Source organism: Aquila chrysaetos, chromosome 16 (assembly GCF_900496995.4).
Source record: "Aquila chrysaetos chrysaetos chromosome 16, bAquChr1.4, whole genome shotgun sequence".
NCBI lineage: Eukaryota > Metazoa > Chordata > Aves > Accipitriformes > Accipitridae > Aquila > Aquila chrysaetos.
In genome coordinates, this window is record NC_044019.1 from 30,151,143 (window position 1) to 30,177,027 (window position 25,885).

A 25,885-nucleotide genomic window follows, 5' to 3' on the forward strand; every position below is an offset into this window, starting at 1 on the left:
GGGAGGGGGAAAAATAAATAAATTTGGAAAAAAAAAAAAAAAAAAGAGAAAAAACAAGCACTGATCTGGCAGGTCCAGTCAGCTCGAGCAGCGCACAAGGGAGGCAACTGGCAGGAAGCCTGCGGCCGGGGCACCGGGGGAAGCTCCAAAGGTAAATGCAGCTCACCTCCGCTTCCCTTTCCGCGTCGATGCCGTCTCGGCCGGGGTCAGCAGGCTTTCGCCCTCTCCCCGCAAGCCCTGCTGCTCTCCTCTGGCTCTCTGGCCCCGCTTGCTCCCTCGGCTCCCTTGCTGCCGTGCCTCTCTGCCTGTCTCACTTTCCCCGTGGTCGTGCTCTGGGGGATGCCACAGCCCAACCATCGCCTACCACCGCACGGCATCCGCACGGTCCTCTGCTGCACTTGGAGCACTACAAAACCGGGGTGTCCCCAACCCCAAGACATAGGAAATGGGAGCATGCTGCTGCCCGTTAACCCGTGCTCCTCCCTGCCTCGCAGTCAGCAGCCCTGACACCTGGCTGCCCTTTGGGCATCCATCGCCATTTCATGCCCCAGAGCAAAGGGGCCCCAGCTGGCTGTGTGTCTCCATGGGCCTGGGGAGGCATTTAGGGCCTCCCTGAACTCTCTGATCAGTCTGCATCTTATTGGGGCTTCCTTATTTCCGACCATCGGAGCGAAACCATGTATGAGTGACCCATCCAGGCAGGACCGAGCAGAGCCAGAGCATCCCCGTCGGGCAGAGAAAGCCCCACGCCACCCTGGTGTAGTGTCTCCCATCCCCTTCCCCACGTGAAAACCAGGTGGGCTGCCTCATCTCCATCCCTTGCTCTTCCATCCCCAGCCACAGAGAAACCCAGTTAATACTTTAGGTATGAATCGCTTTCCCGCTGCTCAAGCTGAACACATTATAAGTGTCCCTTGCATACCTTGACCCACAGTTTCACCCCATGCCTGGCACCAGGGCTGCTGTGATGAAGGGGAGCAACGTGCCTCCATCCCTCTTCACAACAGAGCAGCGCTGCAGACCTCCCCACTTCCCGTTTCACACCAGCAGCAGAGAGACGTGGTTTCTCCAGGGATGAGCCCAACCTCAGCAGCCCTGCTGTTACCCAAAACCAGTTTGCAATCGAGAGCGATGAAGCTCTGGGGCAAAGAGGCAGCCGAGAGAGATTTTTATCCCTCCTGGCCCCAGCAGTTATGCTGGATGTGTTTACAGTCATGCTGCCTTGCAGAAACACTGGCAACCTGACGTCCTTGTTATTTCCACATCAGCCCCCGGCAGACACACCGCCCACACCGGGGGCTCTGCAGGTATTTGGGGTTGGAGGAGCCTGACCTCGCTGCTGGGCTCTGCGGTGCCCCTTTGCACCGCTGCAATTTATCGGCAGGGCGCAGGGTGTCCTCCCTGGTCCCCCTCTTCCCGCGGGGCTATTGCAGCAGCACTGCTGCCGGTTGTGCGATGCTGGCCGGGGACCGGTCCCCCTTGTCCCCCTGCACCATCCTTGCACTCCCCGCTTCCCTGCACGCATGGCACGTTGTGCGGCTAACACCTCTCCCCGGGCACGGCCGCAGGGTAGCAATGCGCCGAGCCTCCTGACGCGAGGGGAGTGCTGCACCCACTTGGCTTAGCTCAATGCTACAAGAGTTCATGAGATAGGAAGCCTGTGTTGCTAAAAATAAACCGCCCTGCTGTTTAATTAGCAATTCCAATGGGCACATCAGGCTGGAAGCAGCACTGCAGCCAAGACAGGGTGTTGGTAGCATGAAGGGGGTCCCGCTGAGGCACCCCAAATGCAGCCATGGGGCAGCTCACTGTGGTTTCACAGGGAGGTGTTGCACGCCCTGTGGTTGAGCTACGACCGCGGCTCATTTCCCCTCGCTGGCCTCTGGTTTGAGCCAAAGCCACATTTTTAACATCCTGCAGCCCCCGGTTGGTCATTAATCACCTCCCGCCCTTAAATTCACAGTCAGGAAAGCCAGGCTGCAAGTTGACGCTGCGCAGGGAGGGCAGGTGACACTGCGGCCACCAAACCATGGCGGGGACGTGGGTTTGGCTTTACCCCAGAGTGGCATCCGCTGCCCCCCCGACCCGAATTGCTGCGGGGAGTGATGGGGACTGCTGGGGCCCTCCCTGTGCCGGACCGGCCCGGAGCAGCCAGCACTCAGGGAGCCATTTCTGACCTATTCCAGGCCCAGCCCGCCCTGCGGCGGTGGCAAGTGGACTTTGTCCCCCGGAAGACGCCGCACCGTGGGGGCCCTTCTGTCGCAGGTGGCCCGCTGGTGATGCCGGCAGCTCCCCCGCACGGCACCTGAGCACACCATGGCAGGTAGGCTGCAAAATCAAAACTTTCACCTGTTTTCAGCTGGGAAGGACCCCTCACTGGTGGGCATGGCCGGGGTCCGGCTCGCTGCTACGGCTTTGCCTCGTAGGGGGGGCGAGGGTCCGTCCCAGCCCCGAAAACCGGCTCAGCCTGTTGAAAAACAGCTGCAAGCGCCGCTTGCTGCCAGACCCCCGTGGCAGAGCTTGTTTTTCCGGGGAAGCCGGGATGGCTACAACAGTTGCCTGCCCAGCCGGGAGCTAGATCAGCTTTCCCATCCAAAACCCCCTTCCTACTGTGCCCCCAGACCTTTGCAGTGTGCCCCCCGAAATCCTCGTCCCGGCCGCCAACGAGACACTGGAACTGGCGCTGGGGAGCCAGATAGCACTGAACTGCACCGTACGCTGGGCGGCCACCGAGGGCTGCGAGCCTGTCCCTGCCTGGATGAAAGACGGGCAATGGCTGGGCAGCGAGAGCAGCCAGGACACCACCTGGTAAGGAGCCCACCCTGGGGTATGTCCATCCGTCTGTCTGTCTGTCTGTCGGGGTGGGTCACCACATGGCCCAACCCACGGTGGCCCCATCTCACTCCAGGTTTGCCCAAAATGCCTCGGAGCAGCTCCTCGCCAGCATCCTGCAGCTCAACCTCACACACGATGCTGACTTCGGGGTGTTTGCCTGCTGGGTCAGCAATGCCACGGCCACCTTTACCCTGCGGCGAGCGGGTAGGGACATGCTGGGGACAGAGGAGGGGCACCTCCAAGGAGGGCTTGCTTGCCTAGAGCAGGAACAGGGGGTCCCATGGGGATCATCAAGGCGGGTGTTAGGAGCATTGCTGCCTCTCCCAGGGCAGTGGAACAGGGTGCAAATCTACACCAAACCCAGAAAACCTGGTCCAGGGATCACCAGTCACACTCACCGTGCCCTTCCCTGTCCTTACAGAGGTGGCAGGGCACGTGCCTGCGGTGCTGGCAGCCCTCCTGGTCCTGGCGCTCCTGGTGCTTCTGGCCGGGCTCTATGTCCGATGCCGCCTGAGCGTGCTCCTCTGGTACCGGAATCACTATGGCGAGCTGGAGATCAATGGTGAGGCACCGGGGAAGGGCAGAGATGCGGTGCCCCCCCCTTGGGAAAAGCCTCCCCCTGGCCAGGGGCTTGCCCATGTGCAGAGCCCTCCCTGGCATTACACCCCTCGCTTTCTCCATGGCTCTCCCCAGACGGGAAGCTGTACGATGCCTACGTCTCCCACGCCACCACCCCAGATGACCGAAAGTTCGTCCACTTCATTGTGAAGCCGCAGCTGGAGAACCGCTACGGCTACAAGCTCTTCCTGGATGAGCAAACCATCCTGCCCAACTCAGGTAGGCACCAGACCTGCGCGGGGTTGGGCAGAGGGGCAACACCAGCACCTGGGGGCTTGAAATCCCTTTGCCTGCAGAGCCATCAGCCGACCTGATCATGAACGTGAGTCGGTGCCGGCGTCTCATTGTGGTCCTCTCCATCGCGTACCTGGAGCAAGACTGGTGCAACAGCAGCTTCAGGTAGGAGCGGCTCCTGCCTGCTCCCGGGGGAAAGGAGCCGGTGGGTCCTTTGCTCTCCTGCCATGTGCCTGTCTCGCAGGGAAGGGCTTTGGAGGCTGCTGGAGCTTTCCAAGAAACCCATCTTCATCGTCTTTGAGAGCCAGTACCGGGAGATCACCCACCCTGCTATCAGCATACTGAAGCAGCATCGGAGCACAGTTACCTTGCTGGTGTGGCGAGCCGGCTCCATGGTGAGAGCCAAGCAGGACCCCATCCTGCCAGCGCCCCCCTTTCTATCCCCATTTTATGTCAGCCTCCCCATGACACTCTGGGGCTGCTCCCTGTGCTTCAGTGCTCCTAAAAAGCAGGTTGAGGCCCTCATCTTTTAGAGGAAATTTAAAAAAAAAAAACCAACCAAAACAGCCCTAGATCTGGGTGCTTGCTCCCCAAACTTGCGCGATCAGGAGCCTTGTGCCATTCCGGGGTCTCCCCCAGCCGAAGCCTCAGCTCTCGGGGTGAAGCTTTGGCCTGTGGCTGCTCCGGCCATTTCAGGGCCAGGCTGGGAGCTGCAGCCCTCAGGAGCATTTCAGCAGGTCGGGCCGGTTTCTCCACGGATGCATGGGCACGCTGCCACGCCAGGAACACAGCCCTCGCCTTGGCTGAGCTCCCAGCGCTAGGAAGAGCGAGCTGAGCCCCACAAAGCCTTCCCCAGCCCTGTGCAGGGCTGGGCTTGGCTTCGTGGTGGTCCCAGCACAGCTTGTCTCCTTCCTGCCCCACGCAGACCCCATCATCGGACTTCTGGAAAGAGCTGTGCCTGGCCCTGCCCCGCAAGGTGTCCTTCCAGGGGGCCATGGGGGACCCACAGACCCAGCTGCAGGAGGACAAGGACCCCATGCTGATCCTGCACAGCAGCTACCTGGACAGCAGTGGAGACCTCCACCCAGATGGGGACCTTGGTACAGGTCCTTGTCCCCTCCTTCTTCTCCTGGGGGGACACACATGTGCACTGGAGGTCACCTTTGGGCTTTGCTTCACCCTCCTGTGGCAGGCAGGCTGGGTTTAGCCCCTTCCCCACCACCTGAAACCCATCTCCCCGCTCCTTCCAGGCCTCCGAGGGTGCGTTTTCAGAAGCCCCCTGCCTCCCCGCATCGGTGGCTCCGGCGCTCCCACGGCTTCAGCTGCTGGCGTGATGGAGGACGCGCAGCTGAGGGCCGGCCAGAGACCGGAGCTCGACATCTCGGACCTGGGATCACGCAACTACGGCGCCCGCACGGACTTCTACTGCCTGGTGACAGAGGATGACATCTGAGCAGGGCCGCGGGCCAGCAAAGGCAGCATCCCCCTTCCCCGCAGGGCTGCACAGTCCCAGATCATGGCCAAAGGAGCCTGGGCTTTATGATGGGACCAAAGCCAAGGTCTCGGTGGGAACGACAGGAGCTGGCTCCTTCTGGCAGCATGCTCCATGGTGGAAAACCATCACCAGGGGACACCCCTGCCTGTAGTGCCTGGGCACCCTTGGGTGCCAGGCCCCCTTTCCCTCGCCATGGGCGGCAGGGACATTTTTCCTGCATGATGGACAAGCGTTGGTCACCCATCACAAGATGGGTGATGCTCTCTGAGAAGCAATGTGCCCCAGTCCCAGTGACCCAGGGGCTGGGAAATGCTTGACAGGAGCAGCTGCGGCACACATGGAAACCCCTGTGCCAATAAAATCCTGCTGCTCCGAGTGGGTCTTGTCCATCTGCGGGGACGTGGGTGCCACCGGCAGGTCTCTCCCAACCATGGGCAGCCGGGCAGCCAGTATTGTGCTGTTTCCCATCCCTGTGCCGCATCCCATCCCCGTGCCAGCATCCCCACCATGCTGAGTCGGAGCAACACCCGGACGTGGCGAGCAGGCTGGCACTGCAGGGTGAGCCCACCCGCACGCCGGTGTCCCGCGGGGTGCTCTCCTCCCTTCACGCATGCCGGCTGAGCACGGAGGCAGGCAGGCATCATTCAAGGCCTTTATTTCAGGGATATGCGGGGCTCGGGGAGTTTGTACACGGAGAGCTGGGGAGACAAACGCACCGTAACACCCCACCCTGGACCGCGCCGGGTACCAGCTCACCGAGGGGATCACACCAGCCCTGGATGCGTCCCCTCCTGGCAGCGCCGCCGGGTCTCCCCGACCCTCCCACCCCTGTACCTACTCTACCTTGTTTCCCAAATGGGGTGTGCCATGCCCCCCCCAAGCGCAGGGTCTCCCCACCCAGCCCCAAACCCACTGGCAGACCAAAGCCACCCCACAGCCCACCTGCATGCCCCGGTCCGGCCACCGCCTCGGCAGGGAGAGCTTTGGACCCGCTGCCCCACCTGCACCAGCCGCGCCGGGCACCAAGGGCATCTCCCCACCCCGCGGGGAGACGCCTTCCAGCAAACACAAGCCGGCTGGCCCTGCCCGGATCCTGCTTACACAGCACCGGCCAGGCCCAGCCCTGGGCAGAGCAGCCAGCAAAGAGCGGCAGCAGCGGCTCTGCCTGCACAGGGATGGTCCCCGTGGGGTGTACGGATGGGGACGGCGTGGCACAGAGGTGCCCCGGCTTCTCGAAGCAAGGACACGGGCAGCCTCAATCAACCCCCTCATGCCCAGCAAAGGAGGGGACTCAGCACCGTGTCACCGACGCCGTTTCCCAGCTCCTTACAGCCGCAGTGCCAGCCCATAAAAATTTGGGAAGCCACCTCAGACCTCCCACAAACACCCTGAGCTATGCGAAGCCCCCTCCCCACCCAACCAGGGCAGAATGTGTGTAACCCACGGCGCACCCCGCACCAGCACCCTCCCAGCCCCCGGTGCGCTGCGATTCAGGGCGCTGGGATGGGGTGCCCCCAGAAGCCCCCCTCCCCACCAGTATTGCATTGCAGGAGTGTCCCCAAAGCCCTGCAGCTCCTGCCCCTTCGCCGAGCCACGAGACAAGCTGAGCTTTGCAGCTGGGTCTCCAGGAGCAGAGAGGGTCCCCAGGGGCTGAGGACCCTTGGGTGCCAGGGGGCAGTCCCCCACTAACTGGGGTCCCAGCGGGGCCCTGCCGCAGAGCCAAAAGCAGCTGCTGGGTTTAAGGCTGCAGCAGGAGGGAGGATGAGTGTCCCCCCACCTGGGGAAGGGGGACCCGGTGGAGGGCGGAGGCGTGAGGGACGCGGCGGGGGCTACACTACGGAGCAGGTATCCAGTGGTGAGCAGCCTCCCCAGGCCAGGGCCAGCAGCAAGGAGCATCCCGGCGGGGAGAGTCAGGGCTGGGCAGTCCGGCTCCCGGGGGTTGTCCTCACAGGCCGAGGAAGTCCTCCTTCCGGAACCCCTTCTGCAAGGAGACAGGCCACCCCTCACCTTTCCTGCCCCAGAACATCCCTGCCCGTGCCTCGCTGGGCAAGGGGAATGCGAACACAAACCCACTCTGCTCCGGCACCGAGGTGGCCACGCTGTCCCCACACGGGGCACGTGGCTGTCCCCACCCCACTGGTGCAGGTGCCACCACAGGGACGATGCTCTGGGGACATCCCCACCCCTTCAGGAGGGGGAGATGTGGAGTTGGGACCTGTTGTATGCCTGGAAGTATTTGGGTGGTGTGGCTTTCTGGGGTGAAGCCCTGGGCCTTGACTCCCTTGGGATCCACCGTCGGGATCCATCCCAGGATCCCACAGGCTGAAGAAGGCACCAGAGGGTGGTACGTACCATTTTGAAGTCCCGGTGGAGCTTGGTGTATTGCCACATGTTGCCAAGGAGGCTGGCTGCTGCTCTGGAGGACTTCTCGTTGTCCGAGCTGGGACAGGGAGAGGATGCAATGAGCTTTGGTTACCGCTGGGCCCTGGATGGTGCCCACCAGCCCAAGGATACCAGCCCAGAAGGGCCCGGAGGGGCTGAGGACTTAGCACTGGTGGGAAGAGGCAGAAGACTAAAGGCTGGAGCCCACCACAATGGGCAGGGTGCAAAGCAGTTCTGGCAGGAGAGGTGAGAAGCACCCAGATGGGAAGAAGGTGGCTGCAGCAATGGGCAATCCCATAGCAGGGTGTCCTGAGGAGGGGGCAAAGGGCTGGAAGGTGGCCATGAGGCCACTCTGAGCTGGTCTGGGGACTCCCAATGCCTATCCTTGGGAAGGGAGACTGGTTGTGACCCTCTTCCACCTCGCTGGACCAGGGGAGTAAGGGGAGAGCAGGACTGGACCCCAGGTCTGGGCTGGGACAGCAGAGCAGACAGGGAGCTCCTACCTGTCCCTCCTCTTCTTGATGTAGAAGAGCTTCCTGAGGCCATCAAAGTAGACGATGTCACGGGCAGCCATGGGGCTCTCCACCACCAAGTTGTTGAGGACTGCGATGATGTTCACGATGACATCGGCGGGTGGCGCCTTGTCCCCGATGCTCCCTGGCAGCTTCTCAATCAAGTGGCTGACCACTTTGGTTGCTGGTGGGCAAAGGCATCATGTCAGGGCTGGTGGCCAGACCCAGGGGACATGCGGCAGCCTAGGGATGAACCTTGCAGCCTCCCACGGGCAATGAGGGGACAGAGAGTCCAGCCAAGGACCCACAGGGCAGCACCAGGGATGTCTTCAGGCCCTTTGCTCTCTGGAGCCTCTGCTGAGACTCCTTGGCACCTGGGAGAGGAGTTGGGGGGATGAGGACAAAGCCAAGTGAGATGGTGGGGTTGCGGGCAGAGCACAACGTGGCAGGGGTGTTCAGTTACTGGGGATGGACCAGCCACCACGCGCTCAGCTGTGAGCAGGGATGCAGCAGGCAGGAAGGTGCTGAGACATGGCTGGAGATAACTGGAGGCCGGACCAAGGAGGAAAAGGGTGGAGAGCATCCGTTGGGCTCCTGCCCACAGCCCCAGCCCTGCCCATCCCTCCCTGGCACTCACACATCTCGTCCTTGTTGCGGGCATGGCGGGACAGGTTGCGGATGAGCCCCGTCAGGGAGCGCAGCTGGTGGTGGTCGGCGGTGCGGACGCGGTCCAGCACGGGGTTCAGGATGCGCTCCTGCTCCAGGGCCAGCCGGCTCAGCACGCCTGCCCACTGCCAAGGCAAACATCCGCTTGGAGACTCCCACCTGGAAGCCGCTGGCTGCCTTCTCCTCCCACCCCATCTTCCTCCTCTTGCTCAACGGGGGCAGGTCAGGGTGACCCAAGCCCAGGTGGGGTGAGTAGCGTGATGGCCATGTCCCCCACCCAGGAAAGGCTGGTACCAACCTGCAGGGAGGTGCATCCCCTCCCTGAGCACGGCTGGTGACTAGCCAGGTGGCGGGGACAACCAGGCAAGATGGGGAGAGCCCCAGGGGATGTTCCCCTCCCGTGCCCTCACCCTGCGGTCCCCGGCAGTGATGTTCTGCAGGGCGCCCGAGGCCGCCTCCGTTGTGTGCTTGTTGAGCTCACAGCGCTGCAGCAGCCGGTTGTAGATGCCCACGATCTGTGGGTTCCAGAGCCACTCCATGCCCTTGGGGTCCTTGGAGACCTCCGTGAAGGTGACGATGTCTGCGTTCAGGTAGTGCTGCGGGGATGGGGGTGGCACTGTTAGACTTGTAGGGGACGTCCCCTCTGCAGCATCCCTCGCTGCTGGTGTCCCCTTTTTCCCCACGTGCCTGGTCTCAACCATTGAGCAGCTCCAGGCTGGCAGGGACCCGGCAGGTCACCCCGGCTGCGTCATGCCCCACGGCATAGCAAAGTGGGGTTTCGGCACCCTGATTCACCCCACACACCTGATTCACACTTTGCTGAGCTCACCCGCATGTCCCACCCATCAGCTGAGGCCAGCATCCACCTCCGCCCCAGCGTCACCTCCACTGCCAGCTGCTTCCCAGTGCCAGTCCCGCGCCAGGTGATGCGGCCATCACGGTGCCCACCACCTCCCAGCCACTGACCTCTCGTGCTTTCTTGCTCTGGGGGCTGAAGCAGCCCACCAGCTCCCCTGTCACCATGCTGCTGTTATTCCTCCTGTGGCCTTCCAGGCGCTGGAGGGAGGACGGGGGCATTTCGTCGTACAGGCGGTAGGAGAGGTTGCGTAGGACACAGACGGCGTTCTCCACGCTCTGGGCCGGGGGTAGATGGGACATGAGGGTGTCAGTCCTTGTGCTATCTGCCAGGGGATCTCCAGCTGGCATGTCCCCTGGGGCTCAATCCCATGGGGCTCCCTGGCCAGAGTCACCCTGATGACACCAGCGGTGCCTCACTGTGCCCAGTAAGCCCAGACGGAGCCAGGCTGGTTTTCCCACCATCACACCAAGACACGCCTTTGTACCACGATGGCCAGGCGGCCACCAGGAGGGACGGAGCAGCACCCTGTCTGAGGGCACCCAAACCCTCCCAGCACCCAGCTCCCGGGGCTCACCTTGTCCTCTGACTTGCCCACTTCCAGGGAGCTGTTCACGTAGTGGATCATGGAGTCCACCAGCCCGTGGCACTCACGCATCTTCTGTCGGGTCTGCTGGCTGGCAGAGCTGAGATTCCTGTATGGGGAACGTGGGTCCATCATGGCGAGAAGGGGCTTCCCCACAGCCACCCCCCCTCCTGCCACTGGGCACCACCGCAGAGAGGGCAGCTAATACCTCTCCCATGGGGCTGACCAGGCTTTGCCTTGATGCACAAGTGCTGCAAGGGATGGGGACCCCAGAAATGAGCCCTAGAGACCTTGCTCCCTACGTATACGGCACAGATGGTGTCTCTTCCTCCACCCAAAACTTCACCCACAGTGGGAGGACTGGAGCCGTCCCAGAGCAGGTACCTGAGGAAGCCTGTGGAGTTGTAGAAGATCTCCGCCTCTGAGGGATTCTGCTGGATGACACCCGAGCCCCCCAGCCCGGAGAGGGGGACCAGGACCAGGTCTGTGAGCTGCTCCAGCGTGTCCCGGGCCAGGCGATCCTTCAGGTTGTCACTGGAGGAAAGATTCCACAGGATCCCTGCGCAGAGGGGGATCTTCAGTCCCAGGAATGGCTGGAGAGCACGTCTACCCTGACTCACCTCCCCAGGGGGCTCATGCTGACCACCCTCAGCCAGGAGCAGCCACGGGACAGAGTAGGTAACAACGACGCAAAGAAATCATCCCCATGAAGCATCGCCCCAGCTTTACTCATGAGGTGGGGGCACCACATGCCACCCCCAGGGGAGGAGGACCCTTGCCTGCCCCACCATCGTCTCCAACCTGTGACGTTCTTGCGGAGCTCGTCGTCGGGCTCCCGCAGCGTCCGCATGAGCTCATAGATGCCGTTCTCCTCCACCAGCGCCAGCTTGTTCTCGGCGTTGTCGTAGATGAGGTTGCGCATGGCGCCTGTGGCATGGCGCTGCACCTCCTGGTTGGGGCTGTTGAACAGCTTCACCAGCTTGGGCATGGCCTGGAGGCTGCGGGCCTGGGAGGGGAGAGCCCAGCCAGGTTGAAACACCCAGCCGCTCTCCCGTTCAGCTGGGGCTCCCTCCATCTCCTCCACCCTCCCTGGGGTGCCCCACCATAGCAGAGGGGCTGGGGACAGCCCCTTCTCCTTCAGCTCCTCAGCACTCACCTGCTTCTTGGCATTGCTGTCGCTGTAGCATTTGTGCTGGAGGTAGGCAGCGCCCAGAACCTGCAGGTTGGGGTCGCTGGCTATCAGGTATTTCACTGCGGAGGGCAGGTCGATGTCGTCAAACCTGGAAGCCACAGGCAAGTGAGAAAGATCCCAAGCAAAGCATCCCAGAGGGGTCCTCCACCTCTGCACCCCACCACGTCCTGCATCTCAGAGGATACCCATCAATCCATCTCCCTCCCCGCCACACTCTTGGGACCCAGCTGATTGAGCACTTTCCTACCCTCCCGTCTCAGGATGCATCCACGAGATGAGCTAAGGCCACATGTGGGACATGCTTGGAGGTCAGTCCGTGCCACGGTCCATCACTACAGGGCCAAACTGTGCCCACCATCTCACCCCTCCTCCTGCATCCCTTGCAGCAAGGTAACACCAGGCAAGAGATGGAGAATTTTGCCCTCAATCGGCCAAGTGACTAAGGTGGGGACAAGGACTAAGCTGGTGCCGGCCCAGCCCCATTGGCACTCACCCCCCCGACTGGTGGCTGAGCAGCGTGCTGTGCCCGTTGTACATCTCCATGGCACGCTGGTCCTGGAGGTGGTGGCTGGACTCGGCCAGGCTGCGCACGGAGGGCGCGCGGGAGCTGTGCTCCACCATCCCCATGTACGAGCTCCCACCGCCCGCCTGCGAGGCCGCCTGGATGCTGCCGAAGGAGCCGGTGCTAAGCCGCGACCGGTTGTTGCTCTGGAAGCGCTGGAGCGTGCGCATGGCAGGCGCCCGGATGGTGCGGCTCTGGGTCACCTCACCGCCCTCCAGCCAGTCGGAGGCAGCCTTGGCGGTGGAGCCGGCACTCATCTGCCTCTCAAAGGTGTAAGAGCGAGTGAAGCCGCCGTTGCCTTGGCTTTTGTAGAGGGAACGGTGACCCACGGGGTCCAGCTGCTCTGAGATGATGCTATAACGGTCATCTGTGATGGCAGTGGGCTGGAGCGGCCCGTCGGCCAGCCGCAGGGAGTGCAGCGAGAGGGTGTCGAAGTTCTGCCGGGGCCGGTAGTTGCGCTCATGGAAGGAGCTGGGCCGTGGTGAGATGTTGGCGGCCTGCGACATGGTGTAGCCGGTGCCATAGCCCCGGCCCTTCGCCAGGCCCCCGTTGCTGATGGTTGCCATCCGCTTGTGCGGGGTGAGGTCCACCGCCGAGCGTGAGGACCAGCTGCTGCCCTTCAGCGTGCCGAAATCCTTCTTGGCCAGCGGCTGATAGAGCTGCAGGGGGAAAGCGGGAGGTTAAGGGATGCCCACAAGCCTCCTCCTCCATCCCCACCATGGGGAGAGGACAGGATGGAGCCAAGAGCCTCCCCTGGAACAACCAAAGCTACAGCCAGCAGCTAGGTCTCCACTGGCATCCCCAGCTGCCGCGGTGATGGGCACCAGCGTGGGGCGGGAGACAAAACCTCCTTGTACATACCGAGGCTTTGGGGTCCAAGCCATTGCTCTGGGAGCGGGAGCTGAAGGAGGAGCGCAGGGTTGTGCCGTACTGACCACCTGCGAGACGGAGACAGAGGGATCTATGTGAGCACTGGGGGGCCTAAGGGGTGGTCTTGGGTACCAAAGATTCCCCCAAAACTCATCCCAGGGGGACCTGCTTCGGGAGCTGCAGCAGTGCCAGCAGCGCGGAGGGGAACGAGGGAGCGGAGGAACACTGCCTTCGCCTGCCTGCTGGCAACGGAGACCAGGAGAGACAGCGGCAGCGCCGAGCGGCAGCCTCCCCGCCTTTCATGGTGCCCCGACGGCGAGGGGAGTAATTGCCACCTTGGCGGGGACGCGGCGGCTGAATCCCGTTCCTCCCCACCGTAGCTGGATTGGCAGACCAGGCATCTCCCCAAAAACCCAGTCCCGGCTCCACCACCCTGGGAACAGGAGCCCAGCAGGGACCCGGCCGCCCCAGTGCACCCCATGCCATCCTCCCGCCTTGCCACTGCCCCAGAGCCGCCGGCGGGGACCGGGAAGACGCCGCCAGCCCCGGCGGCGATGGGAGCGTGAGTCACGCCCACGCCCAGGGCAGCCCTCGGGGTGCCGAGGCGGGGGGGTCTCTCCCCACCGCCGAGGTACCCCGGCACCTTGGATCGGGGGGGGGGGCTCGGTGAAACCCCGCGCCGGTGCCAGGCGAAGCGGCAGGGCGGAGGCCACGAGCGCAGACGTTAAATGGAGGCGCTTGGAGCCCGGCCAGCGGCGCTGCTCAAAGGCTGGGGGGGGGGGGGGGGGGGGGGGACGAGGAGGGATCTGCCAGGGCAAGAAAAACCTCACCCCCCCCACCCCGCCAACCCAAAGCGGGTTGCGGGACGCCCCCGGCGCCAATTCCCCCCGCAGCGGGCACGTGGGGAAACTGAGGCACGACCCCTGAGCGGGGTGAAACAAGCCCACGCTGGGGCCGTGCCGCCCCATCCCCGGTGCTGGGGGTGCTCGGCCGAGGTGGGGGACACCCCCCCAGCCCCGAGCTAGGGCGCGAGCCGAAACCCGGTGCCGGCCGAGGGTCTCCCGCCGCCCGTTTTGACGCGTGCGCCCGGGAAGCGGGGGGGGCGTCTCCAGGGGTTCTCCCACCTCTGCCGCCGTCGGCGTGGTCGGGGCCCTCGGCGCGGGCGGCCGCTTGCCCCCTCAGCATCATCCGGATGCGGACCTGCTCCTGGACGCGGGCGCTGCGCAGCCGCTGGGCCTCGGCCGCCTCCCGGCTCCTGCCGTCCAGCTGCCGGTCCGAGGGCAAAGCCAGCGAGCAGACGCCGGCCTCGGGCTGCAGGGCCGACAGCAAGAAGGTGTTAGTCTCCTGCATGGCGGCGGTGTGGAGGCCGAGGCCGCCTGGCGCAGGTAAGCACGGCGGCTTCCCCGGAGCCGCAGGGAGGCACCGGGCCCGCCCCGCCGCCGCCACGCCTCGGCCGCCGCTGAGCGGGAAGGAGGGGACCGCAGCGGGCCCCCCGCCATCGCCATCACCGCCGCAGGTGGAGGTGCCCAGGACCGACCTCGCGGGGACGAGGGCGCGAGGGAGGCGGACGCCCACGGCGGGGCGGGGGGTGGTCGTACCCGCGGCCCCAGCCGTGAGAGACAGACACCCACCCCGGGCAGCCTCCCCGTGGACCCCCCAGACCCCTGGGCAGCCGCACCAGCGAGCCCCAGACCCTCACGTTGTCCCTCTGGCAAGACCCGGACCCCCATTTGCCTCCCAGGAGAGCCCCGGACCCCCATTTGCCTCCCAGGAGAGCTCCGGACCCCCATTTGCCTCCCAGGAGAGCCCCGGACTCCCACATGGTCTCCCAGGAGAGCCCCGGACCCCCATTTGCCTCCCAGGAGAGCTCCAGACCCCCATTTGCCTCCCAGGAGAGCCCTGGACTCCCACATGGTCTCCCAGGAGAGCCCCGGACCACCATTTGCCTCCCCGCTGACGCCCAGAGACCCTCATGGCCCTGCTGTTGAGCCCCAGACCCCCGCATTGTCCCTCCAGCGAACCCAAGACCCCCAGGCAACCTCCCTGGAGAGCCCCGGGCAAGCTCCTCAGCCAGTCCTGGACCCCCCCACGGCCCCACCAGCGAGCCCCAGGCAGCCTCCCCAGAGAGCCCCGGACCCCCGAGCCACCTCCTAGGAGAACCCCGGACCCCCAGGCAGCCCCCACCACCGACTCCAGCCCCCCCCAGCCTGCCCACCACCATATGGGGCCAGCAAACCCCTCCGGCACGGGGCGGGGGGGGGGGGGGGGCTGGCCTGCCAAAGGGCCAGAGCAGGGGCTAATTGGCAGTAATTACTGGCCAGGCCCTCCTTGCTTTGCTTTTCAAATCAGTCGGGGAACAACAGTAATAAAATTAAAAAAAAGGGGCGGCTCAGCGCCGGCAGGCCTGACGGTAATGAACGCGGGGTGACTCAGCCGCTGCCACCACACAGGTACTAATTAGGCTTGCCCCACCCGCCGAGCCGCCCTGGCCAACCCCGGCATGGCCGGGGTGGGGACGCCACGTACCCCCCCAGCCTGGTGTGCTCAGGCACGGCTCCCAAAATCCCCACGGTGTTGTTTCACACCGCTCTCCCTCAGCCCCTGACTCACTAACTGAGCTGCTCACTCCTGAACAGAGTTGTGCCCGTCCTCAGCCACACCCGGGTGCTGAGGCTCTGCCCCTGCTCATGGGCATAGGGTGTTTGCCCGTCGGCTCCGGCACAGTGCATCGGCTGGAGAAGCCGGCACTGGCTTTGGCCGTTTGAAGGTGAGCGTGGCAACGCGGCCTCGGCTCCGCAGCGAGCCATGGCTCAGCACTTGGCGTCACCGCTCCGAACCCGCCTGGCAGAAGCATTACGGGCTTTGCCAGCTGATGCTTACGACACCCGGTGATGACAACGCCGGGATGTTGATGACAACACCGGGACGGCTTCTGTGCTTTGTTAGGAGGGTGAAAAGGGCGGCTGTCCCGGAGGAATGCGCCGCCGTCAGCAGGAGCAGCGGCTGATGCCGGGGCAGGGTTGCAAGAGCTGCGGGCAAGTGTTTTGGGGTGATGGCCCCTACTTTGGTGGCCTCCCCAAACCCCAGTGGGCTGCAAACCCCGGTGCCACCATCGCATCGTGCCTGGGGACCGATGTGGGGGGGTGGACCCACCTCCCCAGCTCTGGGGGGGGGTCCAGGGACTCCATGGGTTTACTGGGAGTCCCCCCTTTTGCTTAGGGGTCAAACCTGACCCTTTTGGGGTACAGCATCCAGGGATAACCCCAAGGGCCCCCCCCTTCTCCCACCTCAGCACCACCCACATGGGGAGCGTCAGCGGGTGTACTGAGTTTGGCAGAGCTCAGTGGGGCGCTCCCAACCCTCTGAGCCTGGATGAATCATGGGTTCCCCCCCGGGAGCAGGCGGGGAGGGCGGTTCGCTCCCCGTGCAAGACGATGCTTGCCCGCCATCCCCGTGCCAGACACCAAGGGTCTTGAGGACGACCCCAGGAGCCCCTCCGTCCCCAGGGGATGGAGGGGCTCCCGGGGATGGCCCCGAGCCCACTGGCAGCCCCGCTCACCCAGGCTCTGCCTCCATTCCAAGCCCCCATCCCCCTGGTGTGACACTGCCCTGCAGCTTAAAGATGGAAACTGGGGGGTCATGGGGGGAGTTTGGGGGGGGTTGCGGCAGGTTTGAAGCTGAAACCAGCAGCACTCGCCTCGTAAAGTGGCTCGTTAATAGGGGAAGTGTTGGATGGGAGCAGGGATGCGCTGGGATGCTTAAAAAGCAGCAAAGCGGCAGAAAAAACCCTCAGATTTGGAGCAAAAGTGGGGGATTCCCGAGGGGATCCAGCCACATTCAGGGTGATACAGGGTTAAATAACTTGGTCTGGGAGTCCCTAAAGCGGTGACTGACTCCCCAGCCTAGAGGCACCCATATCCCTTCCTCCGTGGGGTGACAGAGCCACGTCCTCAGGGAGACCCCAGCTCCTGGGTGCGCGTTGTCCTCTCCCACCCCCTGAGCACCAAGTGCCTGTTCCCCAAAACCGGGTCCCTGGGGAAGCCTGTGGCTGCTGGTGCCATCGGCGTTTCAAGCAGGGAGTGGCCGACACGGCACCACGCAGCCTGGCCACGACGCACGTGTGCCAAGAGCCACGCTGGGGAAACTGAGGCACAAAGAGAGGAGAAAAAAAGCCTCTCGGCCAAAGTTGGCCAGGAGCAGGCAGCTGCTGGATCCAGCATCCGCGCTGTCCCTTTCCACTGGGTGCATGGGGACTGGTGGCAGGGTGGGTACCACCAGTTTTCCCAGGGGACCCGCATCGGGGACAGCCACGCTGATGGGTGCGGGACCGGCCGGCACATACCTTGTTGGGTGGCCCCGGAGGGCCGTTGCCCTGCAGCATCCTCCCGGGCAGGCGGGTGCACCCCTGGGTGCCACACGGGTGCCGGGCGCCCCGGCACGGGGTGGGCGATGCCGTCTGCGGCAGGCGTGGGGCTGCGGCACGGGCCCGCCCCGGGAGCTTACCCAACCAGTCTCCTTGCCGTTGTTTTGCATGTGCGCTCGAAACCCGCTCCCCTCGCAGCCAAGTTTGCGCTTTTGGGGCTTGTGGAGGCTCCACAAAAAGCCTCGGCACAGCCAAGATGCTGGCGGGGTGGCCGGGGGTCTCGGCTGCCCCGTCCCAGGCAGCAGAGCCACATCTCAGCTGCCTTCGTGGTGCTCCAAAAAATCACCATCAGTCCCCACCACCATGGCCATGGTCCAACATGTCCTTTCCACTGTATCCCCTTGAACCTCCCCCAGCACAGGGAGTGCAGCGAGGAGGGCTTTGGGATTGCTGAAAGGAGAAGATGGAGGGGAGGCAGACCTGGGGGGGCACAGGTCTTTGGGGTGCAGGGGGCTCCCCCAGGCCCCAGGTGTTCACAGGGAGCATGTTTGTGTGCGTGGGATGGAGCTGGAGCCCTTTGAAGCCAGATAAGCCAAGAGGGAGCGCTTGAAACGGGCCAAACCAGTTCGGGGGCCATCGCTTCCACCAGCACTGCAGCCCGGGCTCCACGCCGCACCCGGCGCTCGCTGGGGGCTGCTGAGAGGCGACCCCCGGGCAAAGCCCAGCGTAGGGCAGGAGGCTGCCCAGGTCCCTCCACCTGGCCACTGCTGCCACACTCGGCCAGTTCTCAGTCCAGAGGCGTTGGGTGGGCTCCCGTGCTCCCTCTCGCCCTCCACCGCCGCCTCGCTCGGCCCCACGGCCCGGGCAGCCCTACAGCGAGGCCGCCCCAGCCTGGTGTTCGTCTCCGCCACCCCAAACAAGCCCCAACGCCTTCGCAGCATCCCCTCGGGGGAGGGCGAGCTGCCTGGCCAACGCCTTGCCCCAGCACCGGGGCTGCTCCTCTAAAAGCGGGGACCTGCCTGCACCCCACTGTCACTTGGGGCTCCAACGCCTGGCCCGGGAGAGGCTCCCCGTGGTCCCCATGACCACAGCTCAGCCACTGCCGGAGAACCAAAACCCTCCAGCGTTTTGCTGCTGGCCCTACCCCAAGCCGTCGCCATCGGCTGGCTCCAAATTGTCCCGCCCAGCAGGGCTGGACCGGTGTCCACAGTGGGGACAGCGCTGGTGGCACCAAGTCCCTTCCAGCATCAGCGGCAGCTCTGGCTTTGGCTGAGCCCAGTGCCTGCTCCGATGCCGGTGGTTTTGTGAGCTCTCCCAGCTGGGAAGCTGCTGCAAAAAATTGTGCCTAAGGAAAGGCAGCTTTAGGGATCCTGCTGCTGGCCCCGGGGACCGCGGGGCTGCCCGCCCTGCCCGGGACTTCTCAGCCCACAGGCCAACTCCCGGTGCAGTGGGCAGAGCCCTCGCCCACAACAAAGCGCTTCCAAAGTGCTGGAAAAAACAGGCAGCAGGGTGAGGAGAGGAGCCCGTGAGTGCCAGCATGGAGAGAAAATCCCACTGCCTGCCGAGACTGTCCCCTCCCAGCAAATCCTGGGGCCAGAAGTACCAAATTAGGGATAAAAAGCCCCCAGCGCCCCAGATTGTGGCTGTTTTCTGATGGCAAGCAGGTTGCTGAGCCCACCACCTCCATCCTCACCCCAAAACTCAGCGGATGCTCAGGCAGAGCCCAGGGGATGCCGATGGGGAATAAACACTTGGGGGGGTGGAAACTTGGGGGCTATCTCCGCTCTCCCGGGGGTGCTCACAGTTGTTGAAAGCTCATGGTGGAGGGCAGCAAGGACGCGGTGGTGGCAGCCCAGGGGATCTGCAGGGACAGGGTGACCCGGCTGAGGAGCAGAAGGAGCTCACAGCAGCCAGGCCCGTGGCAAAGCGGGTTTGCCGGAGCCCGCGAGGCGCTGCGTGCAGCTGGGCACGTCCACGTGCAAGTGGAAAAGGTGAGCAAAGAGTTCGGGCAGGGGCTGACACGGCCATTCGGCGAACAAGCGTGCAACGGCGTGCGGGAGTGAGCGGAGCAGCTCGTGGCTCTCCCCTCGGCTCACCAGCCCCGGGGGCACCGGAGTGAGCCCCCCGTGCAGCGTGTGGGTTGCAGGCAGCTCCCCGGGAGGAGCCCAGGTGTGGGGCGGAGGCTCAGCAACCTCCCTGCAAGCCCGGGCGTGCATCCGGGCATCAAAAACACGGCTGCTGCCTCCTCCTCCTCCTCACTGCACGAAACAGCAAAGGGGCCCCTTGCGATGCCGCTGCTGCCCGCTCCCACCGAAGAGAGCAGATCCTTGCCCCGTACCCGTCGTCCTCCTCCTCGGTCCCAGCGGGAATTTCTGACCTTGCCTCCCAGCGCCAGCCAGGCTCAGCCCAATGCTTCCACCAGCGCGCTCCCTGCAAGCTCCTCTCTCCTCCAGGACACGCCGGTGGGTCAGGGCTTCCTGAGCCCCCCTGGGTGTTACAGACGGCAGCGGTGATTTCAAGTGGGCAAAAGCATCTCCCAGCCTGCGTGGTGAGGGACAGAGGCCAACCTGGCTTTTCGTGCCCTACGCCCAGCCGAGGGCCACATCCCTGCCAAGGCGCAAGGGTGACGGAGGGGAAGGAAATCCCAGCCAAGACATTGATTTTATTTTTTAAGAATAAAAAAAACCCCAAAACAGACAAAACTTCCTGAAAACAGCTTCCTACCTCATAATTTCACAGAAATTAGCTTGGAAACGTCATTTGCTCTCCCCCTGCTCCCGTACCTGCTCTGGGCTCTGCCCTTTCCCACCCCAACCCAGCCCCCCCGGGCGCAGGCAATGCCAGCCCATCGTGCCAAGGGGCTCTGCCCCACACCCCGTACGGCCGCAGCGGCATGTCCCACGCGGCACAGCAGAGCCGAACCCCCTTTCACCTCCACGGTGGCTCCACGGGTCCCGGGAAGGGGAGCAGGAGGGTTTGGGCAGCCCCAGCAGGCTCATACCCCCGGCTCACTCCTGTGGGTACTGGCAGCCCCCCCAAAAAGCTCAGCTCTCCAGCCTGGCACAGGGACAAGGTGTTGGGCATTTTGGGGGGGGGGGCGACCCAGCAAAGGGGCTGTAGAGCGAGCGCCGGCTGCGAGCTTGGATACCACTTTTCTGCCTCTGGCATCACTGGCCCAGCACAGTCCCCAGAGACCCACCGGCTCTGGGGATCAGCCAGGAGGCTTTATCCCTCCCGACAGCTGGATGCTCTTTGCCCCGGCACTAATGAGTTAATAAATTCGTTTCTGACTAAGAAATTAGACCCTTAAGAAAAAAATCACTGCCCGCTTTCACCCTCCCCGCTCCCCCCTTCCCAAAATAACTGCGGTTCATTTACGGGTGCCCTCCGTGCCGGCACCGAGGTGCGTCGGCAGAGGTCGGGGACAACCGGGTGCCGGTGGTGGCCTGCCTCCGGTGGGTGCGGGGGGGGTCAGTGGCTTCAGGCCGGGCTCGGGGCGCTAGTCCTTGGGTGGCTTCTTGCTGCGGGCGTTCCACATGCCGCGCTTGGAGTGGTAGTAATGGTAAAAGTTCCTGAGACGCAAGCGCTCCACCTCCAGCCCGCTCTGAAGGACCCTGCAGCCAGACGGAGGGACAGCCGCTCAGGGGAGGGAGGGGACGGACACGGCCCTCCCAAAGGGAGGTTTAGCCCCTTCTCCGCCACATCGCCCCGGCCCTTAGCCAGCCGGATGGAGAAGAGAGCGGGTTTCCCAGGGGATGTGCCCAAATCCGCATGGCCAGCCCTGCCCTGGCGGGGGTTAGGGGGCTGCCAGGACCTCCAGCCTCACCTGTCCAGGAGCTCCCAGTCCTCCCCGCCCCAGCGGTCTCTGAACTCCTCCGTGTTCATCCCTCCCACACGGTCGAAGTCCGACTTGTAGATGCCAAAGAGGCCAAAGCCGTTCACCTCCCAGTAGCCTGGAGGAGGGGGAGAGCAGTGAGGCGAGGGGTGCGGGGGGACCCCAAATCCCCAAGCCATCACCTCCGCACTCTCCCTGCTACCTGGGAACCACAGGAACACCCTGTCCCAACCTCTCTTCCCACCACAGCTCTGTCCCCATCACTGCCACCTCCTGCGGGGGTGCACTGGGCGACAGCCCGGTTCTGGGGGGGCATCGCGCCCCGCGTGCCTCGAGCACCCTTGGGTTTGAATCCCATCTTGCCAGAGCAAAAACAAACCCATCCTCCCTGCGCATCCAAGGCCAGCTGTAACCCAAACCCAGCGCCGCAGCTCTCCTCGGGCAGGCGGTGGACATTTTCCAGCTGGAAAGGTGTCACGGCAGAGGGGACCCCGCTTACCGTTGGGCTCCCGTGGGGAGCTGCCGCAGCTCAGCCTCATGACGATGGGCGCGTAGGCCAGCTTCCCCTCCACGCAGTGCTTCCGGATGCTGTCCAGGATATTGGGGGGGAAATGGATGTGCAGGTCACAGAGGAACACGATACTGTGCCCGTCCTATGGGAGGGGATAGACACAAGTGAGAGGATCAGGGCGAAACAGTTCTGGGAGAGAAGCCAAGGCGAGAGCTGGTTCCTCTCCCCCAGCTCACCTCGACCGTGTCCACACCAGCCTGCAGCCCAGCTGAGCGCTCGAAGTTCCCCGTGCGCCGCAGATACTGGTAGCTGAGGAGAGAGGACAGGGCAGTTAGTGCTGGTGACGGAAAGGGACACAGCCAAGAGGGGGACAGGGACCATCAGTGAGGAGAAGGGACCTTCTCAGAAGGGGGTCAGGTGCCTACAAGTCATGCCGAGGGTGCCCCCACGGAGGCAGAGGAGGTTTCTGCATCCCCGACTCCTCTGTGCAGAAAACAAGTTTAAACCCCCAGAAAAGAGGAGGAGGCAAGGGGCAGCGAGGCAGAGACACGTGCTGGGCTGGGGAAGGAAAGGCAGGTTGCGAGAGCACCACCAGGATGGCCTGTCCCACCACGAGGAGCCCCGCAGACCCCCCTCGGCAGCCTCAGAGCAGGGTGGGACGCGGAGCTCGCACAGGGTGGGTTACCGGGGCAGTCGGGCATCCCGTAGGGCTTTCTCGACATCCATGTCGTCGCTGTCAAAGTCCACCAGGATGACGTTGAAGTTGGCGTCCTTCGTAGCCCCGTACAGGCGGGCCATGTCCGAGATGAACTGCTGGACCCAGCGGGCTTGGTTCTTCACTGCCAGACACAGCCACAGACGTCCCTCAGGCTCACCATAAGGGTCCCAAGAGCACCACCTTCCCCAACCAAACCAACACCCCTTCTGATGAGAAGCGATAACCTCAGCATCTCATGAGAAGAGAGAACCTCATCCCCCTTGGGCCAGCCTGAAGGATACAACCAGGGAGCAAAGGGGTTGCCTTCCCCACACCAGAGGATGCCGAGGGCAGAGGGAGCAGCAGAGACCCTGGAGAGACACATCCTGCTCTCACCTACCGGGTACCACAAAGTGCACCATGACGTCCTGCTTCCAGCTGAGCCGCAGGGGCCGGCACAGGACGGGTTTTCCGTAGAGGATGCTCCAGGTGCTCGGCTGGGGCTCAGTGGCCCCCAGGGCCAGCCCTTCGGGGTTGGCCTCGGCGCTGTCGTCCTGCTTGCCCTGGTGCAAAAGGACGTAGACGTACTCGGAGAGCCGTACCGTCCGCTGGCCCCGCTCTGCCAGCTCCAGCTCCAGCAGGTAGCGGTTCCCCCGGGCCGTGTCCCGACGCTTCTCCACGTTGACGATCCTCAGGAGGGTGTAGATGCTACAGGGAAAGGAGAAGCACTTGAAAGCACCATCACCATGAGCTTCGCTCCCCACAGCTGCCTTGCTCGAGGGGTTGGCCTGAACCCACCATCCAGCTCACCTGGCCCCAAGGAGCCAAGCGGGATGAAGGCACATCCCCCCGACCTCCCGCCCGCACCCTGCTCCCTCCCTACCCTCCATTCTTCTCGTTGAGCTTCTCCATGTACTGTGCCACCACATCGACGACCTCGCTCTCGCTCAGCTGCAGGTTGCCCGACACGTTGCAGCGCAGGTCGTTCCAGTCGGAGCGCAGGAGCTCGAAGTCCACCGAGCTGACGCTGAACGTCCTCTGCCAGTTGATGGAGTCTTCCAGCCAGCTGTGCTGCAGCTCCCCGGTCTCGTAGCTGTAGTCTGACACCTCTTCCTCCTCCTCCTCCTCCTCCTCTTCCTCCTGGCCCTTTCCCTCCTCCTGCTGGGACGCCGTCGTTTCTGACATCTTCAGAAAGGATGTCACCCGTGTCCCCTCTGAGTGGGTCGCCTCAGAGGAGTTGTAATCGGTGGTGGCCGCTGTCCTGCCCGGGGCAGGGGTCGTGTCCTCGTGCATCTCCCTGCTGAAGAGCCCTTCGGTCCCCAGGGCGAGGAGACTGGGCAGCACCCGCCGCTCAGTCCCCGGCTTGGACGGCTGCTCCCACCTCCTGCCACCCATACGGGCACTCTTCCGCCTGGCAGCGTCCCTCTCCTTGGAGATGTTGCTCAGGAGCCAGGGGGTCCGGCGGCCAGGGACAGCATGGAGCTTGCTGGAGGAGATGGGATGCTTCTGAGGGGTCCTGGAGTGAAGATGGACTTTCTTCAGAGGTTTTGGGTAAAGGAAGATGCCAGGGAAGGCTGGCTCCTGGGCCGGGGCTTTGCGCTTCCCCGGCTGCAGCCTGGTCACGTAGACCTTCTCCTGGGCTTTCCGGGGTTTTTTGTCCTCCCTGGTTGCTGCAGCCTTGCTGGGACCCAGCGTTTTGGCTTTGCCACCAAAGATGGGAACAGAGAGGTGGGGCTGGAGGCTCAGGGCCCCAGCATGCTTCGAAGGTGCCAGCAGCCCCAGTTCATCCTCCTCGCCCTCGCCGGGATCCTGGGGTAACCAACTGAGCATCCGCCCATGGACCGGCTCCAGTGCGGGGCCCACGTCCTCCTCGCCGTGGAGGTCCTCGAGGACAGCCGCCGGACTGGCGCTGGCCTGGCGGGACGTGCTCCATCTTCCCGGCTGCCCAGGCGTGCCCGCATCGTCCCGGGCCTGACCCTGCCTGTGGCGAAAGCTGTAATAGTCCAGGTCGTCTCCATAATCCCCAGTAACTGGTGGGGTCTCTTTCCCTTTGGCTCCGGGTACCGGCCCAAAGCTCTTCTCCTTGGCTTCGGGAGGTGGGTCTGTGGGCTCAGGGCTGTCCACTCCTTCCTCCTCCTCCTCCTCCTCATCCTCAAGGAAATCTAGGGAGTAAAGGCATAGATAAATACCCCGAGGGTCTGAGCCGCTGGCCACACCCCCCTGCAGCATGCTGGTCCAAGACAAGGAGGCAAAGCTTATCTCCAGCAAGAGCTTAACCTGCAAGCGGCCGCTTGGCGAGGGAGACCGAGAGCTGGCGGGCACTGACTGATGCTCACCAGGGCCGGTAGCTCCAGGCTCTGCGTGTTAACCCCTCCAAACCTTGGCCACATCTTGGCACCGCTCTTGTTTCATCTGGGAGCAAACCTAGCCTGCCAGGGCTTTGCCAGGCTGCAAACCGACAGCCAGGTAGGCTCTGAACAAACCAGCTCCTGCAGGTCCCCATGAGCATCCCCAGACTCCACACCAGGTCTGGTCCTATCCTGCTGCCCACTGACCAGGCCAAACCAGGAGATGTGGGTACACAGCTTCAAGAATTAGGGAGGGCGAATCCCACCCCTAGCATCCCACTCCCATATCCCACAGAGCTTTGTGGCTGAGCCGAGCAGGATGCGTGACCACGGAGCGTGCGGGACCGCTCAGAGGCAAGCTGCTCTGCGCAGCCCAGCCCTCCTCGAGGCCCCCCAGCATCGCTGGAGGCATCCCTATGAGCCGCATCTCCGAGCGCAAGGGCTGGTGGGCAAGGATGCCAGTGCTCAGCCCCATGCCAAGCTGATGAGAGATGCCCAAAAAGCTGCCAGCGGGGAGCGGTGACTCACTGTCTGGGTTGAGGAAGAGAAACGCTCGCTGGCGTGGATCCTCCTCCTCTTCATCCATCTTCATGTACTTATAAAAACCAAACCTGGGAGACAGAAGAAAGATGAGGTCCCGGAGGTAAGGGAGGGGTGTATGTGCAGAGGGACGTGCTCTCACATACACAAGCCCACGCAGGGAGGCACGTCCCCGGCTGCGGCACAGGTGCCTGGGCACAGCCCAGCTCCAAAGGGAGCTGGGATTCCCAAAATCCAGGAGCACTGCCAGGTCCCAAGCTGCTACATGCCCGAAAGATGGGAAAAGAGCCAGCCTGGAGGTGGCCCTTCCATGAGGGACGGAGCTTGGGGACACGCGGCTGAGGATGCATCATCTCAGTGCCGTTTCTCCAGCTCTTTGAGCGCCCTGTTGACATCAGCCCCTTCCTCTCCCTCCATGTACCACCCCCAAATACCAGCCCACCAACACTTACTTCTCCAGGTAGAGGGGGGACTCCCTGTAGAAGCACTTGTTCTCCGTCTCCATGTGAGTGAGGCGCGTGAAGTCGTTGGGGTACACGAACGAGAGGTAGACCTGGGGAGACGACCACGCCACCATCACCCCGGTGCAGAGTGGGCTCGCTCCGAGGAAGTGGGGGCCGGCAGGACGAGGAGCCAGAGACCCAAGGCCAGTAGCGCAGCCCCTCAGCACCAAGGTGACCTCCAGCATCTCAAGCACACCATGGGGCTTTTAACCCAAACCCTCTCGGGTCAAGATGGAGAAGCTCAGCCTGATCCTCCAGCAAGAGACATTTTCTCCTGGAT

At 63.7% G+C, this 25,885-nt stretch overlaps 3 protein-coding genes across 5 annotated transcripts in view; 1 reads left to right on the forward strand and 2 right to left on the reverse strand.

Annotated features, from left to right (window-relative positions):
- The first annotated feature begins 20 nt into the window (after positions 1-20).
- SIGIRR (single Ig and TIR domain containing) lies at positions 21-5,557 on the forward strand. Of its 2 annotated transcripts, none has more exons than XM_030039297.2 (10): positions 21-151; positions 2,187-2,323; positions 2,622-2,808; positions 2,909-3,039; positions 3,257-3,397; positions 3,529-3,672; positions 3,750-3,852; positions 3,932-4,082; positions 4,613-4,793; positions 4,938-5,557. In XM_030039297.2, the coding sequence occupies exons 2-10, from the start codon at positions 2,317-2,319 to the stop codon at positions 5,138-5,140; spliced, it is 1,248 nt and encodes a 415-aa protein (XP_029895157.1). In that variant the 5' UTR covers positions 21-151; positions 2,187-2,316; the 3' UTR covers positions 5,141-5,557. The 2 variants fall into 2 exon arrangements, with proteins under 2 accessions (XP_029895157.1, XP_029895158.1); XM_030039298.2 differs by having other exon boundaries at positions 4,613-4,787.
- Positions 5,558-5,826: 269 nt separating this feature from the next.
- On the reverse strand, positions 5,827-18,066 carry PKP3 (plakophilin 3). The gene is given in 16 exon segments (XM_030039293.2): positions 5,827-7,163; positions 7,535-7,622; positions 8,068-8,260; positions 8,714-8,867; positions 9,153-9,338; positions 9,709-9,876; positions 10,176-10,293; positions 10,569-10,743; positions 10,986-11,190; positions 11,341-11,464; positions 11,870-12,597; positions 12,800-12,876; positions 13,933-14,119; positions 17,151-17,268; positions 17,270-17,295; positions 17,297-18,066. Coding segments are annotated over 16 exon segments (2,628 nt in total). The 5' UTR covers positions 17,342-18,066; the 3' UTR covers positions 5,827-7,127.
- A 1,747-nt stretch (positions 18,067-19,813) lies between these two features.
- B4GALNT4 (beta-1,4-N-acetyl-galactosaminyltransferase 4) overlaps positions 19,814-25,885 on the reverse strand; it is a 32,646-nt gene continuing 26,574 nt past the window's right edge. For both annotated transcript variants that reach the window (XM_041129290.1, XM_030039291.2), the window contains exons 12-20: positions 25,555-25,655; positions 25,091-25,173; positions 23,098-24,376; positions 22,615-22,922; positions 22,203-22,356; positions 21,754-21,826; positions 21,506-21,659; positions 20,998-21,124; positions 19,814-20,785 (exon numbers count right to left, since the gene is read on the reverse strand). In XM_041129290.1, coding sequence (XP_040985224.1) covers positions 20,671-20,785; positions 20,998-21,124; positions 21,506-21,659; positions 21,754-21,826; positions 22,203-22,356; positions 22,615-22,922; positions 23,098-24,376; positions 25,091-25,173; positions 25,555-25,655 — 2,394 coding nt within the window. In that variant the 3' untranslated portion in view covers positions 19,814-20,670. The remainder of the gene's footprint in view (positions 20,786-20,997; positions 21,125-21,505; positions 21,660-21,753; positions 21,827-22,202; positions 22,357-22,614; positions 22,923-23,097; positions 24,377-25,090; positions 25,174-25,554; positions 25,656-25,885) is intronic.